Source organism: Pseudorca crassidens, chromosome 19 (genome assembly GCF_039906515.1).
Source record: "Pseudorca crassidens isolate mPseCra1 chromosome 19, mPseCra1.hap1, whole genome shotgun sequence".
Lineage (NCBI taxonomy): Eukaryota > Metazoa > Chordata > Mammalia > Artiodactyla > Delphinidae > Pseudorca > Pseudorca crassidens.
Window position 1 is genome coordinate 35,970,686 of NC_090314.1, and position 17,202 is coordinate 35,987,887.

The 17,202-nt window shown below is 34.9% G+C and overlaps 2 protein-coding genes across 15 annotated transcripts in view; both read left to right on the plus strand.

The window, feature by feature from the left end:
- The window catches only part of INTS2 (integrator complex subunit 2), a 52,688-nt gene extending 37,164 nt beyond the window's left edge, over positions 1-15,524 (plus strand). For 7 of the 8 annotated variants that reach the window (XM_067716360.1, XM_067716361.1, XM_067716363.1 and 4 more), the window contains exons 17-25: positions 1,031-1,195; positions 2,230-2,431; positions 5,212-5,337; positions 8,804-9,002; positions 11,064-11,315; positions 11,670-11,777; positions 11,910-12,015; positions 12,992-13,168; positions 13,272-15,524. In XM_067716360.1, the coding sequence (XP_067572461.1) occupies positions 1,031-1,195; positions 2,230-2,431; positions 5,212-5,337; positions 8,804-9,002; positions 11,064-11,315; positions 11,670-11,777; positions 11,910-12,015; positions 12,992-13,168; positions 13,272-13,441 (1,505 nt within the window). In that variant the 3' untranslated portion in view covers positions 13,442-15,524. The remainder of the gene's footprint in view (positions 1-1,030; positions 1,196-2,229; positions 2,432-5,211; positions 5,338-8,803; positions 9,003-11,063; positions 11,316-11,669; positions 11,778-11,909; positions 12,016-12,991; positions 13,169-13,271) is intronic. The other variant, XM_067716362.1, reaches the window with a different exon arrangement.
- Positions 15,525-17,045: 1,521 nt separating this feature from the next.
- The window catches only part of BRIP1 (BRCA1 interacting helicase 1), a 202,323-nt gene continuing 202,166 nt past the window's right edge, over positions 17,046-17,202 (plus strand). For 4 of the 7 annotated variants that reach the window (XR_010937588.1, XM_067716377.1, XM_067716382.1 and 1 more), the window contains exon 1: positions 17,046-17,152. The gene's annotated coding sequence lies outside the window, so the exon portion shown is untranslated. The remainder of the gene's footprint in view (positions 17,153-17,202) is intronic. The other 3 variants (XM_067716378.1, XM_067716379.1, XM_067716380.1) reach the window with 3 other exon arrangements.

Here is a 17,202-nt window from a genome sequence, read left to right on the forward strand (position 1 = left end):
TATGTCTAAATAGGCATTTTTACAGTATCATCATTTATTTTTCTCATTATTAATATTACACAATAATAATAATGAGTAGTCTAACTGCTGTAAGCAAAAGATTAGAAACAAGACTTAGATTTAGTCAAAGGAAGGTTTCCCGATCCTTTTGAACTTCCTTAACCCTTCTTAAAAGAAGACAAATGCACCCTCTTGTGGGTATCGTCAGTACTGCTTGGGTTGGGTGACAGCTGTGTGACTTTGGGAACATTAATAAATATCTTTCAGCCTGTTTCTTCATAGTAGAATGGAGACAATATTGCTTACCTTGTAGGAATGTCAGGGTGAAATGAGGAAATGCACATAAAGTGTAAATTTAGGTACTCAAGTTGGGCAACTTTAATTTTACTCATCTGTAGCAATGATTCTCAACTGGGTTGGAGGAGAGGACATGTTCTCCTATAGAAGCCTATCAGAATTTCTTCTTTTAAAATCTTTTAAAATTTTTATTTATTTATGTTTTGGCTGTGCCGCTCAGCATGCGGGAGCCTAGTTCCCCAACCAGGGATCAAACCCGTGCCCCCTGCAGTGGAAGTGCGGCATCCTAACTACTGGACCGCCAGGGAATTACCAAGCCTATCAGAATTTCTGAGTGAGGCCTTTTTCAAACCATATATGATCTCCCTGAAATGAACATTCTTTTCCCTTCTCTTTTTCTCCTCCGCACTCAACTCTTGAACTACTGCTATGTCAAACTAATTTTCCTGATGGGAGACTTTTATGCTGGGATAGGGTGGAAGAAAGCTTGAGAACTTTTGACAAAAGTAGTGGCTTCCAGCTTCCTGTGTATCAATTCACTTGGCGATCTTTAAGCAGATTCCCTGGCTGAACTACTGAACAGAAGTTCTTAAGCTGTAGTATGCATGCATAAGAAGGGCAGATGCCTTTGGCTTGCTGTACATGAACGGGAGAAGAGAGAGGGGAAAGAAGAGAGAGAAGATTTTGATGTTTAAGAATAAAGAATCCAATTGACTTCTTTTAAATTTTCAAGGGTTGCATTCTGCTTTACTGCGTCTCCTTGCAACTAACTACCCACATTTATGCATTGTGGATGATTGGATCTGTGAAGAAGAAATCACAGGGACTGATGCCCTGTTAAGAAGAATGCTCCTGACTAGTAATGCCAAAAACCACTCTCCTAAACAACTTCAAGAAGGTATAATAAATTGGTATGCCTTTTACCCCTTTAGTAGTACACAGAGGTGTTAGGCCTGTGGAAATCTTAAAATCATGCAGAATTTTCCTGGAGATATAACAGGGTTTTGGTGAATATATTTAAAGTAATTCTCTTTGAGTTAAAGGATTTTTTACCATTTTTTTCTGACATGCTTGCATCTGTTTCCTCATAGGTTCTACGTTATATCACTAAACAGGTCATGTGGTTTTAGGAAAGTCCTAAAACTGGTCAGAAATAAGTACTGTGGAATAGAACAATGTATCTGCTGTTAATGGATAATAAGCTAGATCAGCACTTTAAAATAGAAATATGATGTGAGCCACACATACAATTTTAAACTTTCTATATATTGCCACATTAAAAAAGTTAAAAAAAGGCAAATTTAAATAACTATTTTGTATAACCCAGTATATCTAATATATTATGATTTCATCACATAATCAGTATAAAAAGACTGTTAGATATTTTATTATTTTTTCATACTGAGTCCATGGATTTTATACTTACAGCACATCTCATTTTGGACTAGCTGCATTTCAAGTGCTCAGTAGCCAGAAGTGGTTAGTGACTATTCTATTGAAGGAGGACGGTTCTAGCTATTTTTTACTAACAGTTGCTTACAGCCCATAAAGGGCCACCCGAAGGAAGGTGTCAAGAAGTTTGAATTTTTCAAATGAATGTTAATACCAAGAGCAATAGTTAGGTATATTTTCATGTTCCAGTCAATTTTTTAAATCAGTGTGAATTGTTGTCTTTGGGTCACTCTCACTAATGTGATTTTTAAAATGAGGTATTTTTTGTTCTTTACGAAATAACTGCACCTTAACATGAATTTTTCTTAAGGGCCTAATTTTAAGTATACCCACAACTATGACTAGAATGGAAAGTTTTACTTTTTTTAAAGCAATATTGCTTTCTTGATTTCTTTCGCCTATAGTTTGATAGAGCAATATTACGTCCTCTTTGGTAAGCTGTATAGTATTTGGATTATGACTATAAAGTTTTCCTTTTAGCATTTTCAGCTGTCCCAGTAAGTCACACACAAGTGATGCAGATTCTAGAACACTTGACTCTACTCTCTGCCAGTGAACTTATACCATATGCAGAAGTATTAACATCCAATATGAATCAGCTGTTGAATTCAGGGGTTCCGAGGCGAATTCTTCAAACGGTCAATAAACTATGGATGGTTCTTAATACTGTGATGCCTAGAAGGTAATTTCAGTGTATTGTTACATGTAATAGATAAGTGTATAGCAGTGATTGTATACAATAACTTAAACTTAAATGTTGAAAAAAATTGTTAAAAAAAACTTTTTGACAATATAAATCCTTTCTGAAGACCACTAATTAAAAGCGTTGTTATAACTTTAAGGAAAAGAATAAACTCTATCTTAAGAAACAGAGAGAAACCTTGAAGTATTTCCAACTTGGGAAAGTTCTTTAAAAGGGAGTTCTCACGTAGAGTCATTTGTGGCTAATTGTGATTTAGATTACCATTGTGTCTTGCATCATTGCAGTGGCTCCAAATTTTGCTGTACATTAAAATCACCTGGAGAGCTTTTAAAACTCCTGATCCCCAAGTTGTAACCCATGCCAATTAAATCACAGTGGAACGCTGGATTCAGTGTTTTGTCTTTAGTCAAATGGGTCTCTGCTGTTCCATAGAATGCATCAAAAACACTTGGTCTGCTCTAGAAACAAATACTGGGCTGGACTTACCTGAGATTCTGATTCAGTAGGTCTGGGAATATTTATACTTTTTAAGTTTGATTTTTACTTATATCAAATTAATAAATGCACGTAAGTTAAATAGTGTATAAGGTCAGCCCCCACCTTCCCATTTTAGACTATTGATCCTCAGAGACAATTATTCTTAGCTCCTTTATCTTTTAATTCTGGCATTTATGTCCCACCATGTATCTCAATCATATGCTTATAATTACTATGATTTCCTGACTTTCCAATTTAGAAATTATCTTTTGACTTCCTACAAAATCCTTCATACAAGATGAAGATTTAGCACTCTTACTTGCTTCCCCTGTGAGTCCCTCTTCTTCCATATATTCTCCCTTCCTCCATTTCTCCCAACAGTTATATCAGAATTTTTGGTTAAAGAAATATTCAGTGTGCATATTATTATGACTACATAAGTGTTATTTATGTTGATATATATGATATCCTTTGATTACAATTTCTTTCTTAAACAACTGCCCTCCTTCATACCCCACATACAAACCCTGAGTTGTTTGCCTCTTTAACATTTGTTCAGGTTTTTTTGTTTTCTTTGTATCAATAACCAATTCACTCTCAAACTCTATTATTGAGTGGAAATTTACATTAGTTGTTAACACATCAGGTAACATATTAGTAACATTTTTCCTTGGAAACCTTCCTTTCAGATCTTTCCACCCTTATGTTTCAATCTGGGACATTCACAGTAGCCATCTGGAATTGCTTTGTCTCTTGGTTTGAGTCCATGTTTTTGTCTTTCTTGATTTAGTTCCTTATTTAAGTGAGTGGAACTAACGCTCAAGTTGCTTCCTGGGAAAGATGTTTGGGAAATATTTTTTTTTTGAGGCTTTCATATGTGAAAAGGTTTTTATTCTTCCCCTCACGTGATTGATATTAGGCTAGGTGTAGAATTCTAGCTTACTTTTCCTCTTAGCAATTTGAAAGCTTTATTCTATTGAAGTAATTAGAGCTTTCCTGATTACTTTTGAGTAATCTAATCTTATACCAATTCCCAATCCTTTGTATGTGACCATTGTTTTTTCTCTTAAAGGTTTTAGGTTCTTTTTCATTGTTTCTGAAATTTCATGATGATACATTTTGGTTTGGGTATTTTTTAATTCATGGTGCTGGGCACTTGGTTGGCCTTTTTTTTTGTCGGGGGACTAATCTGATGTCTTCACTTCTAGGACAGTTTCTTGTATTTTTTTTTTTCTTCAGTAATTTCTTTCCCTCTGTTTTCTGGAATTTTTTGCAATTTGGATTTTAAACCTCTTGAACTTACTCTGATTTTCTCCTTCTTTCTCCTCTATTTTTAAATTTCTCTTTTATGTACATTTTCTGGATATTTCGTCTGTTATCTTCTGATCTTCCCTTTGAATTTAAAATATTTCTGTTATAGTCTTAATTTCTAAGAGCTCTTTCTTATCTGAGAATCTATAAATGCCTCCTTTTCTTGTTTCATATACGAAATATTCTGTCCTTTAAGGAAATTAATTATAGGTTTAAGAATTTTTTTTTCTTCTCATCTCTATATTGTTTCTTTGGCATTCCTTTCTTTCTGTTTGTATATTTTAATCTTTTTCAAAGTAGAAACTTTCTTTAAATGTCTGATGATTGTTGGCTATCCACTCATTTAAGAGTGGGCAAGCTCTGTGTGTGAGGTGGGGTTGATGGACTCCTGGGCTTCACTGTAAGAGGTCAGATACCCTACATATTGGCATATTCTTCAGTAATTCTGATGTGTAGTCAGGTTAGTAACCACTTTTATAGTCTATTGATGTTTAATCTCAAAGTGGCATCTCATATTTAGATTCTGTGATGATAAATGTAGAACAATAATTTATGGGGCCAGTTACAGTTTCAAAGTGCTTTGGTGGATATCATTTCATTTACAGGTATTATAGTCATATTTTACAGAGGAGGAAACAGTTCAGAGAGGTTCCATGACTTACACAGAGTCATACAGCAAGTATGGTATAACTTAGGTTTTAATTCAAATTCTGATTTTATATGCCATGATTATTCCCTTACAACTGTGAAGATTTTTGAAACTACTTTTGTTTATTGTTTTATCTTCATTTGTTTTAGAAACATAATAATAGGTTAGATTTCTATAGTTTTTAATTTTTCCAAGTTCATTTACACCTGTTCTCTAATTTTTTTCCTGACTATATCTTTCTAAGATAAAAGGAACTGGATGGTGGCTACAGGTTTCAATTATGATATAGCTGTTTTTGAACATATGATTATTTTCTCATCAGGCTGTGGGTAATGACAGTTAATGCACTTCAACCATCAGTAAAGTTTGTACGACAGCAAAAGTATACTCAGAATGATCTGATGATAGATCCTCTCATTGTGCTAAGATGTGATCAGAGGGTGTACAGGTATGTGTCATTTGAGTTCATTTTTACTATAGAGTTATGCTTTGGAGAGTCAAAGGAAATTGAAGAAATTCAGTTTAAACTTATATCTTCGTGTTCTTGCAGGTAACTTGGCAGTATGACCTGTGAGGTTTTTGTGTTTTTTTGGTTGTCTATATTCATGAACTTCAGTTTAATATGTGATTAATAAACCTAGCCTTAACAAAATGTCATCTTTGGTTTTGGCAGCCCTCAATAGTGTTCTTTCTCTCAGAGTCAAGATAGTGAAAAATGATACCATTTCTCATAGCATTGTTGAAAAAAGCTTTTAAAAAACCGGTTTATTATGAATCATTACATGCATTAAAATTGTGATCCTTTTGGAATCCTTAATTGTGATGTTAGCTTTATTGATTCCACATTTGTCTATACTTCCTTGCTAATTCCTTAACTTAATCAGTTGCTTTGAAGTAGCTTCACCTCAAGAGGTGGGATTAATTAATTCACATCATTAATATTTGAATTTCTAGTTGCTAAGCTAAATAGTAACAAAGATATACAAGTTGAGGGGTCTGCCTTTAAAGTGATTATCACTTGTATCGGGAAATAAGATAAATACCTGAAAAGTTAAATAATATGGTCATATGCAGATGAATGGTACAGTAAATGAATGGTGTTAAAAGTTTCAGGAGGAAGTGAGACTTTGAGTAGTATTTTGAAGTATAGAAATAGGGTTTAGATGAACAGATACTGTAATGATGGGGCGTAAGAGGTCAAAGAAGGTATTGTGAGAAAAAGAATAGTGTGAGCAGAAGTGTAAAAGCAAGAGTGAAAAAGGCTTGAGTGGAAGGCTTAGTTTTTGAGAACACACTTTAGAGTTGGAATGTTAGGTTAAGGTCAGGCTATGGAGGGCCTTGAATGTTAGGCTGAAGAGGTCATTTAGGTGGTAACTTACGAAGAGAAGGTTCACACTAGATAGTTCAGAGGGGAAAGAAACTGGAGTAAAGAAGACTAACTAGGATACAGTAATATACTCATCTGCCTTTAACCCTGGGGATGAAATTCTTGAAGTGGCAAAATCTGCAGAATCAGCCAAATATAGTTTGGTGAGATCAAGGTCTCGGAGGGAAGAGGAACCAGAAGAATAAACAGTATAAATGACATTAAGTATCTATTTAATAAAAAGAAAACAACAGTAAATAACATTTCTAGAGAAGAGCCATTTCTAAAACAATTTATCAGTGTTAAAAATCCACTTAAGTAGGTAACCTTTCACCTAAATCACCCGCAGTTGTTCAGGAGGCTGTTAAATTATGCTATCATAATGTATGAAATGTTTTTGTAGCCTAGATCTTTCACTTAACAACTTGTGAACCTTTTCTCATGTTAATAGATCTTCTTATGTTAATTGGCTACGTAGTATTCCACATAGATATGCTATGCTTAATTCAGTTCCCTATTGTTGGATATTTTATTTCCATTTTTTGTTATTATTCATAGTGCTGTGGTAACTATTGTGTACTATTTCCTTAGAAATGATTATTAAAAATGGAATTATTGAGGCAAAAGGAACATGCTCATTTTTAAGTCCTTTGATTCATGTTTTCATTCTGCCACTCAGAATGGCTGAACCTGTTGACATTCCTATAGTGATGTTTGATATTGTACACTTTCCTACACAGTTTTATATAATTTTTCCAATTTGATAAGTGAAAAATAGATTCCCACTTTAATTTATATTTTTCTTAGATTGAATATTTTAATATACTTATTGGTTATTGGTATTTCTTCTTTACATTTAGCCTAGTTTTCTATTAGAATGCTTACCTTTTTTGATTTAAAGAGCTTTTTACGTATAAAGGATATCAGCTTTTTGTATATAGAGTGCAGTTTTTTCTTTTATTGTTCTATTGTTTTGCCTTTAATTTTGTTCATTTTTTAAAATTTGATTTTTTCTAAGTGATCATTTAGGTGGTTTTTAAAAATGTCAAACAATATGAAAAGATATGACATTTTGGATTTGCTTTGAACTAACCAGTGGCGATGGTGGGAAAGTGGATGGTGGGGTATGGGTGAAATAAGACTAGCGATGTGTCGATAACTGTTGCTGCTGGGTGATGAGTTCTTAGAGGTTCATTATAATATCCCCTTTTTTATGTGTGCATGAAAGTTTTCATTATATACATTAATAAGTGCACAAACAAGAAGATTAACAAGGAAAAGGTGTACAGTGAAAAGTCTTGTTCTCTCGTATCTACCCTGCTGCCATTTTTAAAGCAAAGTTCCTCTTTGAACTATTGACCAATCCCAGTTCCATCTCCAGAGGAAACTTTATTGTCATAATGGTGTGTATGTAGCTTCATTTTCTATGTATTTACAAATTTATAAACAAATATTTACTTTTTTGTTTTGGGTGGTGTTAAAAAACGTAAGTGGTTTTTGGTAGGCTCTATTTTGTTCTTTTTTTAAAAAAACTTACCATTCTGAACATGTTTTCCATATTGGTATGCATAGTTCCATCTCATTGTTTTAACTGCTACATAGTATTCCATATATACAGGCCTCTACAAACTCTGATCCAGAATGTCTGGTGGAGTTTAGGATTTTTTTTTTAATAAATACTCCAGGTGATTCTTATCTTCATTTTTGGGAATATTGCCATGGTTTATTTAACCATTGACATGTTTCTTTTTTTCCACTATTAATACATGCAGGTTTACTGTAGAAAATTTGAACATTTCAGAAAAAGTATTGACATTTCCAGTGTTTCATAGTTAAAACCAAAGCTGTACTGCCTGTTTATGCACACATACTCAGTCTGTGATAGGCTGGGAAGTGGCATTGTCAGGTTTCTCTAAGGGCTTGGCTTTTAATATTTTAGTGGTTACTGATTTATCTGTTTTGGTTTCCTTTTTTACATTTAATTCTTACATCTATTATCTCATTTAAATTTAATTTATAACAATTTTTGAGGAATGAATAACTCTATTCATTTTTTGTTTTGTTTTGTTTTGTCTTGACTGTGCTATGGGGCACGTGGGATCTTAGTTCCCTGACCAGGGATCGAAACCCATGCCCCCTGCATTGGGAGAGTGGAGTCTTAACCACTGGACCACCAGGGAAGTCCCTAGACTATTTGTCTTTGAGGACAGCTGCCTTGCAGGCTCATATCTAAGAGATTTAATGGTAGTGCCATTTTTTTGTAAAAAGGAATGCCTTTTTTCTAGGGTATATATTATATTTGATTTTAGTTGATAAGATGAAATAGATAATACTATTCATACAGTCTTGAAATACAGAGAATTATATATATATTAAGCTTTCATTTTTGAGAATGAATATTTTGGTGGGAAAAGTGTTAACTTTCTACTCTTTTAATGTTTTCAGGTACTGTTCAGGTTTTTCTAATTATTCAAATTGATTGACCATGTTCTGACTAATTTATAAATTTATATTTTTTCTCACATATTTTTCTTCTTTCTGTGTTTAGATGCCCCCCACTGATGGATATTACTCTACATATGTTGAATGGATATCTTCTGGCATCCAAAGCCTACCTTAGTGCTCATCTGAAGGAAACAGCAGAGCAAGATAGGCTTTCTCAGAATAATACAATAGGTTTAGTTGGACAGACTGATGGCCCAGAAGTTACCAGAGAGGAACTGAAAAATGCATTACTGGCTGCTCAGGTAATAAAGTAAAATTAATCAAAAAGGCCAAGGGCTTTCCTGTTAATATAATCATTTAAATAGATGGCCTTCTACATAAAATGGTGACATATTATACATTCCTTTTATTACAGAAGGTATATTATAATGGTGTTACCTTTGCTTCTGAATTATTAAAATCAGGAATAATCTTCATGGCTTTATTTAATAGCCATTTTAGTGAGATTTATATTTTAACAAAATATAAGACTTTTGTTTCTTAAAATCAAATGGAAAAAAAATCAAATGGTGGAGACAGACAAGAAGTGTGTGTGTGTGTGTGTGTATATATATATATATAAAAAATAAAATGTCAGGCAGTGATAAATACTATAACAACACAAGTAGTTAAAGTTTGTATTTAGAAAAGTTTTATAACAATATAGAATTTACTGCAGCCTTAGGTAGTAATTTTGGACTAATGCAGGACATGCGAGATGATTGAATGTTAAGCAGTTTGAGGTCTTCAAAGTAGAAATGTTTTCTTAGTTTGAAATATATTTTCTGAAATCTTTTCATTGGCAATAAGGGGAATTAGAGTAATAATATAGGTCCACAATCCCTTATCTGTAATACAGAAATCCAAAAAGCTATGAAAACTGAGGCATTTTTTTTGGTAATTCAGTTGGCAGAAAAACCTGACCTGATATGACCTTGTTTGTGTCAAAACTTGACCTGAATTGATGTGAAGCTATTTATGGCCTTTATCCCACTTAATATGAATGTTGGTATGTTTTGTTGCAGAAATATTAATACATTTGATTACAATGTACTGCCTTAGTCTCTGCTGGAGGTGTTATATAATATTACAGAAAAAAAAATCTGAGTTCTAAAATAAATCTGACCCTCAAGAGTTTCAGATAAGGGCTTGAGGATGGTAATAGCTACCATTTATATAATGCTTATTATATGGTGGATGCTATTCTGAGTTTTTTATGTATATTAACTCATTTACTCTTTACAACCAACCTATGAGGTATGGAGTATTATCTCCATTTTTACAGATTAGGAAAACGAGATCCAGAGAGGTTAAGTGACTTGCTCAAGGTTATACATTTAGTAAGTGGGGAAGCTGGGATTCAAGCTGGGGGAGGCTGGCTCCAGAGTCTATAAAAAAACAAACAAACATAAAACAGTAACAACCGAAAACCCGTCAAGAATGATTATAAAGTTTACTTTATGAATGATTATAATGTAAGGCTAACCTTAGTTTATAATTAAGTTATTAAACAGGTAGATGGAGTAATTGTTTTCTTCTATCCCAGGCAGTGGCAGTCTTTCAGAGATGCATATTATGTATTCATTTTCTTTTTCCTTCTTCCTGCTAGATGCAAGTGATTATAGCTCTCCTTTATAGGCAGGGGCATTAAGTAGATCACCCCTCAAGAAACTACTTTTCTATGAAATGGCACTCAAGCTTGTAGACTGAGCAATAATGAGTTGTACGGTTGGAATGGATGGTAAGGCAGAATCTTTCCAGAGCCTTAAAGAGCCTATCTTAAAATTAAAAGGAAAAAGAGCTTTGGGGAGTGACTTTTAGGCATTAATTATTAACCACCATCTTCAGAGGTGAGAAAAAGAGGGGAATACAAGATAGGATCCTGGGAGAAGTAGGAATTTAAGAGGAAGGAAAGGAGATTCCAGTAGAAGTCATTTTTTGCCCTAGGGCCTGTTTTGGATGACACCGAATTCGAATACTCTTGTAGTAGATGTTCTTAAACTCGAGTTCATGTATCTGCCTTAGAGGTGTGTGACCACTCTGAAATTATGCCACATGTTGCTGTGTTTACATATGTTAATTTTTATGCTGAGAGGGTATACAGTTTTCTTCAGATTCTTAAGGGGGTTCATGGCCCTGAAAAAGATGAGAACCACTGGCCTATAGATTGTTCACTCTTTCTCTTAGAAGTACCTCTTTGCTTTTTGTTCTTAAAGAAACAGTTATTTTTATCACATGTGTTCATGTGAAAACAAAATCAAATTTGGTTTTCAAACAAACTTCTCAGAAACTTCTTAAATTCACTGTGTTTTATTTGCTTGTAGGATAGTGCAGCTGTCCAGATTCTCTTGGAGATTTGCTTACCTACTGAAGATGAGAAGGCAAAGCGTGTCAATCCAGACAGCTTGCTAAGGAATGTTCAAAGCGTTATTACTGCCAGCACTCCAACTAAGGGAATGGAGGAAGGAGAAGACAATTTGCTCTGTAACCTTCGAGAAGTTCAGTGCCTTATCTGTTGTCTGTTGCACCAAATGTACATTGCGGATCCCAACATTGCTAAGCTTGTTCACTTTCAGGTCTGGTTTCAAAGAATGATTCTTTATGGTTGAACTTTATTTTGGGGGTAGTTCTGAAGTACTAAATTAATAGGAATCATTTAGAAACTGGAGGTCACGCAAATGATCATGGTCCTTTGCAATATGGAGAAAAATCCAGATTTTTAAAATTTGATTTCAGCCTAATAAAGTGTTCATAGAATTTATTTGTATTTTAGTGCATCAGAGAGGTGAAATGCCAGGAAACATGTAGGGCATTGTAGCTTTCTGAGCAACTGTTACATAAAGGAAGTGAAACCTTCCTTTATATTTTTATCTGTATTTGACTTGCAGCTATTTTATTTCTAACTTTTCCCCCCTTTCTTGTTGAGATAGGGTTATCCATGTGAACTTTTGCCTCTGACAGTCGCAGGTATTCCATCTATGCACATCTGTCTGGATTTCATACCTGAGCTTATTGCACAGCCAGAACTTGAAAAACAGGTAATGAGCATTTTGGAACTTTAGGAGAATTTTGATCTCCCTTTAATCTTCTAGTTATATAAAACATTTTACAATTTTTAATACTTAAAGACCTTCTTCAAAAACATGTAATATTTGGGTTTTGTGTTACAGATATTTGCTATCCAGTTGCTTTCTCACTTGTGTATCCAGTATGCATTACCAAAGTCACTCAGTGTGGCTCGCTTAGCTGTCAATGTCATGGGAACTCTGCTAACAGGTGTGTAGCCAACCGACATCAATAACAAAAATTTCTAACATAAAGTAGTACATATTTTTTCTGACTTTAGTGACACCATGTTTTCTGTGTCACTAATAGCTATGCCATCTTTTGAATTATTCTTTTTGAAAATTTTCCTATGACAAATGTGATGTATAGTGTAGAGGAGATGAGTAGGTAGGCAAATTGTATCTTTCATTTTTGTGAATGACTGTATATAGATTTATAGTAAATATACTAAGCATTCCACATTTTACAAATGGAAATCAAGTCTACCTTCTGAATATAATTATGTCAATAGAAAACAAGTTACAATCTATTACAAATGCTTAGAATTCCAGAAAAATATAATCATCTGTATAAATGAGATAAATATATAAGTTGTTTCCTTAAGTTCTAAAACATACCCTAACATTTTAACCACCTTCTAGGTTGTTAAGTAAAATGGTATGAAAATAAACTAAAAGATATGAACTATAATTCAACCTTTAAAAGTTATGGCTTAGTCAATTTCATATTCTTAGTGCTCCCATAATAATCTGTTCATTTATCTTTCCATCGTATTCACTTCATGTTATAATTATTTGCAGTGGTTAAGATCTTACACTGCCTGAGTTCTATCCCAACTCCACTGCTAACTGGAGTTGAAGAAGCTTCTTAATCTCTCTAAGGTTTATTTAAGAGTTTCCTCATATATTAAATAGTATCATAGAAATACTTTTTTCATTCATAAGATTGTGGGAATTAAATGAAACAATGCATGCAGTGCACCTATCACAGTGTTTGGACATAAGCATTTATGTGTTGGATGATGGCTGACTACTAGATTATGAGCTCCCTGAAGGCAGGGGCTGGCCATGTCTTAGAAAACTTAGTATCCTCAGCACAGAGCATGGTGCTTAGTATATTGTATAGGTCATGTATGTTGAATTTGTATCTGTAAAATGAAAAATTCTGTTTTATTTCTTTCTAACAGTTTTAACACAGGCTAAGCGATATGCTTTTTTCATGCCAACTCTGCCAAGTTTGGTCTCTTTTTGTCGAGCATTTCCTCCACTGTATGAGGATATTATGTCTTTGTTGATCCAAATAGGGCAAGTCTGTGCCTCTGATGTTGCCACTCAGACAAGAGACATTGATCCGATTATTACGCGTAAGTAGTAACTTATTTTCAAGAGTTGTTTTAATATCTCAAACAGAAAGGCCCAAATCCTTTCCAGATTTCTTGCCTTATTTATTTTTCCTTATGTTTTTAGGCCTTCAACAAATACAGGAGAAACCAACTGGATGGTCTGGAATCTGTAAAGATCCATCTTACAAAAATGGACCTAGGGACACTGGAAGCATGGATCCTGATGTACAGCTCTGTCATTGTATTGAAAGCACAATAATTGAAATAATAAACATGAGTGTTAGTGGAATTTAAGAAAAACAAAAACAAAAAAAACTTAAAACAAAAAAATGAAGCTGTTTTGCTGCATATACCCAACATGAATTTGCATCTTATAACAACTAAACTGAATGGGAACAGTAACGTCTTGGAATCACTAAAACGATTCAATTCAACATGAATACAATTTAGAACTCTCTTGAGAATTATGCTTGCTTGTATTTGATTGGCAGTTCTTTGGATCTACTTTGCTGGTATGTTTTTTGTAGCAGCTGAGCTTTTTCTGTTGGGAACACATTTAAGAAACTCATTACTGGAAAGTGAATATGGCCTTGTATTAAGCTTTTGAAGTGAAAAAAAACTGCCATGCCTTTGATTTAATTTCTTATAAAAATAAGTCTGTGGGTAGCCCTAGTATTTACCTGTCAGCTAGTAACAGAGTATATTGATGCAATGATGAGAGGGAGAAAAAGGGAAGGGAGAATTCAGGAAAAATTAGGAGTTTAGATACCCAAATAGAAACCTCTAAACTTGCAATGCAAGTAAGAGTAATGCAAGATGGAATTCCTTTTCTCAAGAAATAGTATTGAGAAGGCTTTAAAAAAGGCAAGTAGCTTTTTGTGAATGATTTTCATGGAATTACAGATGAGGATTTTAAGATTTTACATATTTGCTTCAATTTTTACTAATATATGAAGCCATATGTTTAAAGAGATACTTGAATAATTTGGAATTTTAAGATACTGGTTTAAAAGTGTTTACAGAAACATCTTTGTGCAGAGAAGAACCTGAAAGGATGTCTCATTTAGTTTTTTTAAAGTTTATTTTTATAATGGTCAGAGGGGGGAAATACTTTGGTATCTAAAGTTTAGAGCAATAAAATCCACTGGATTAAAGAGTTCTTGGTTTGTCATTAGGATTATAATTCACATCATAATTCTAGATTTTGAAGTACAAAAATATATACAGTGTTTGGACCACAGGAAAAATTAAAAAGGGGAAAATACTGTGTTGTGGAAGGATTTTGCAGTCCTCTTTTAGGAATGTCCATTGATTAGGTAGATGCATTCAGATAACCCATAATCCTCTTTTTCTTTCTTTTTTTTTTTTTTTTGGCGGTACGTGGGCCTCTCACTGTTGTGGCCTCTCCCGTTGTGGAGCACAGGCTCCAGATGTGCAGGCTCAGCGGCCATGGCTCACGGGCCCAGCTGCTCCGTGGCATGTGGGATCTTCCCAGGCCGGGGCATGAACCTGTGTCCCCTGCATCGGCAGGCGGACTCTCAACCACTGCACCACCAGGGAAGCCCCTCATTTTTATTCTTAATGAAGTATCCAGTGTAGAAGGTACTTCTCTTTGCTTTCTGAGATATACCTGAATGAACCCCCCCTTCCCACCCCACTTGAAACAGACCTCTTCACTTATAAAAGAAATAAGGCAGGCTAATAAGAAAGTGTGGTTTTTAAGAAAAAAAATTTAATTTCAACCTTTTCACTAGCAAATAGTCACATCTTATTTTCCTTCTGTGTAAAATGGGATTACTGCTGGCCCTACCTCATAAGGGTATAAGAACTAATTTGTATCTGTTTCAAATCATGAAGTGCACAGTATCAATGATGAGAGTATTTATAACTTTTATTAGATGCTTAAAGTTCAATTAAGTAATTTCGATGCAAAAAATAAAAGCGTACACTTAAAAACAAACTATAAGAATTTTCATATTTTTAAACAAGGCAGTTTTGTAGTCTTTTAAAATTAAGTACAACTGCTCCTGTTTTGTTTTGTTTAAACTGAGGCTTTGGAATATCTTGTGTGAGTAGGTAACCTCTAGGAATTCAGAAAAGGTTTTCTAACTAAATGCTGTGCATATTCCTGGATCAATTTTCAAAGACTGGTCAAAACCTGCTGTGTTAAAATAATAACATATGCTGTTTTTCATCACGTTTGTTGATGATGTAAATAAAATGTGTAAATATATTAGTAAATGTTAATATTCATGTATTTTAAGTTAAGGTTATAACATTTGTCACAATGTGAATTTTTTTTATTCAAGTGAAAAACAGATGTGTGCAGCTATTTTGAATATTGGTTTATAAACATTCATATTCTTTATCAAATGAACTTGTAGCTTTTTGTGTTTCATTTCACCACTGTTAACCTGAAAGGAACAGTTCAAGGGACTGGAATCCAGGACTTTCTGGCTCCAGAAACTATGTGTATCCCTTTTTCTTACGCTACATACATCAAAAGGCAATACAAGGTGAGAGTCAGTTGAGAGCCTTAGGAATTCAGGAGAGGAAAATCAGAGTAGTTACCCTGGAGCAGTTACTTAAAAGATTTTGATATTTAAAAAAAATTGTAAAAGCAGAATAATAATTTGAAGGTATTTTTAAGGATTTATTTTTATAAATTATCTTCCATAGCACTGTCTTACCAGTATTTCATTTTTTTGTACTTTCCCTTCATCTTTGTTTATGCATATGTATTTTCACATAATGGAATTCCATAATACCCAGTTTGGCATCTGCTTTTTTTTCATTTTTTATATGGAAATTTTTTGCAAGTTGTTTGGTTTTTATAATTATTCTATTGGCTCCAGAATGACTGAATTGATATAACCATCTCCCTATTACTACTAGACTGGGAAGTTAATGATTTTTTTCCGAACAGAATGGGCACTATTATCAACTGAGGTACTATTTCCTACTTTTAGATTACTTCTTTAGGGTAAATTTCTGAGCCTGAGATTACTAAATTAAAGGGTAGAATTTATTTTTATGATTGTACGTTGTCATTTTGGGAAGATATAGTAAAACAAAGTGAGGCAAACAAATCAACTCGCCTTTTGCTGCTCCGACCTGCAGCAAATCTCTGTCCCAAACTGGTTTCTCGGGATGTGAGAAACTGTCTCAGGTTTTGCTTTTGGGGGGCACTAGTATTTGAGCCAAGTTTAGGCTAGAGTTTAAAAAAAAACACAACAGTTTCGCGACATCATGGTTAACTCCGTACCTTTGAGGAAACTGAAGTGTCCTTGGCAAAGAATAAATTGGTCTTAGGAGGGACAGAAGGCTGACAAGCCTTAAAGGAGGTACTGGAGACCTCGAGAGCGTTTCTCTGGTTGAACGTGGTATCTGAGAAAGCCTTGACTATCAGGAGATTCTGTAGCCAGCTGTCATCGAACCGTTTCGCCTAATTTGGCTCAGCAGTCTGGCAATTCCCTCCTGGGCCTTTTTGATACTCTGGCTTCCGGAAAGTTCAGAAGTTTGAATCGGGTGCCCCTGAGGAATGCTGAAAGAACTCGGCGCGGCTTAACGGTGATTCCTCTTCGTTGGTCTACAGACCTTAAATGTGAGACTTAAGAGTTCCCAAGAAAACTGAAGCACGGATTAAATAACCGGTTTCAAAAAGTCCAACGGAGAACGCTCTTTTACTTTAAATCCCTGGGCTCTGCGGAAGTCCATCACTCTCGAGGCAATCGCCTTCCGGTGCCGCCAAGTAGCTTGGGCCCTTCCTTACTGCGGGGGCTTCCGTTGGGCGCCCCCTGACCTCGAGCCGGGATTGGTTGCTTGGTTTCTCGTCTTGGCGGGGATTGGTTGTCTGAGCTCGCCCGGTGATTGGTGCTGGGAGTCGAGGGGGTGGGAGGCGGGAATTCGTCTGCGCGGGTGTTGTAGAAGTGACTGATGAGAGCTGAAGGGCCGAAAAGGTAAAGCGGACGCAAGCCCGCGACCGGGCCCGGGAGTCGCAGCCAGGTGAGGAAGAGGGGCTAGGACCTTTCTTCTCTACCAGGTCTCCGCTGTGG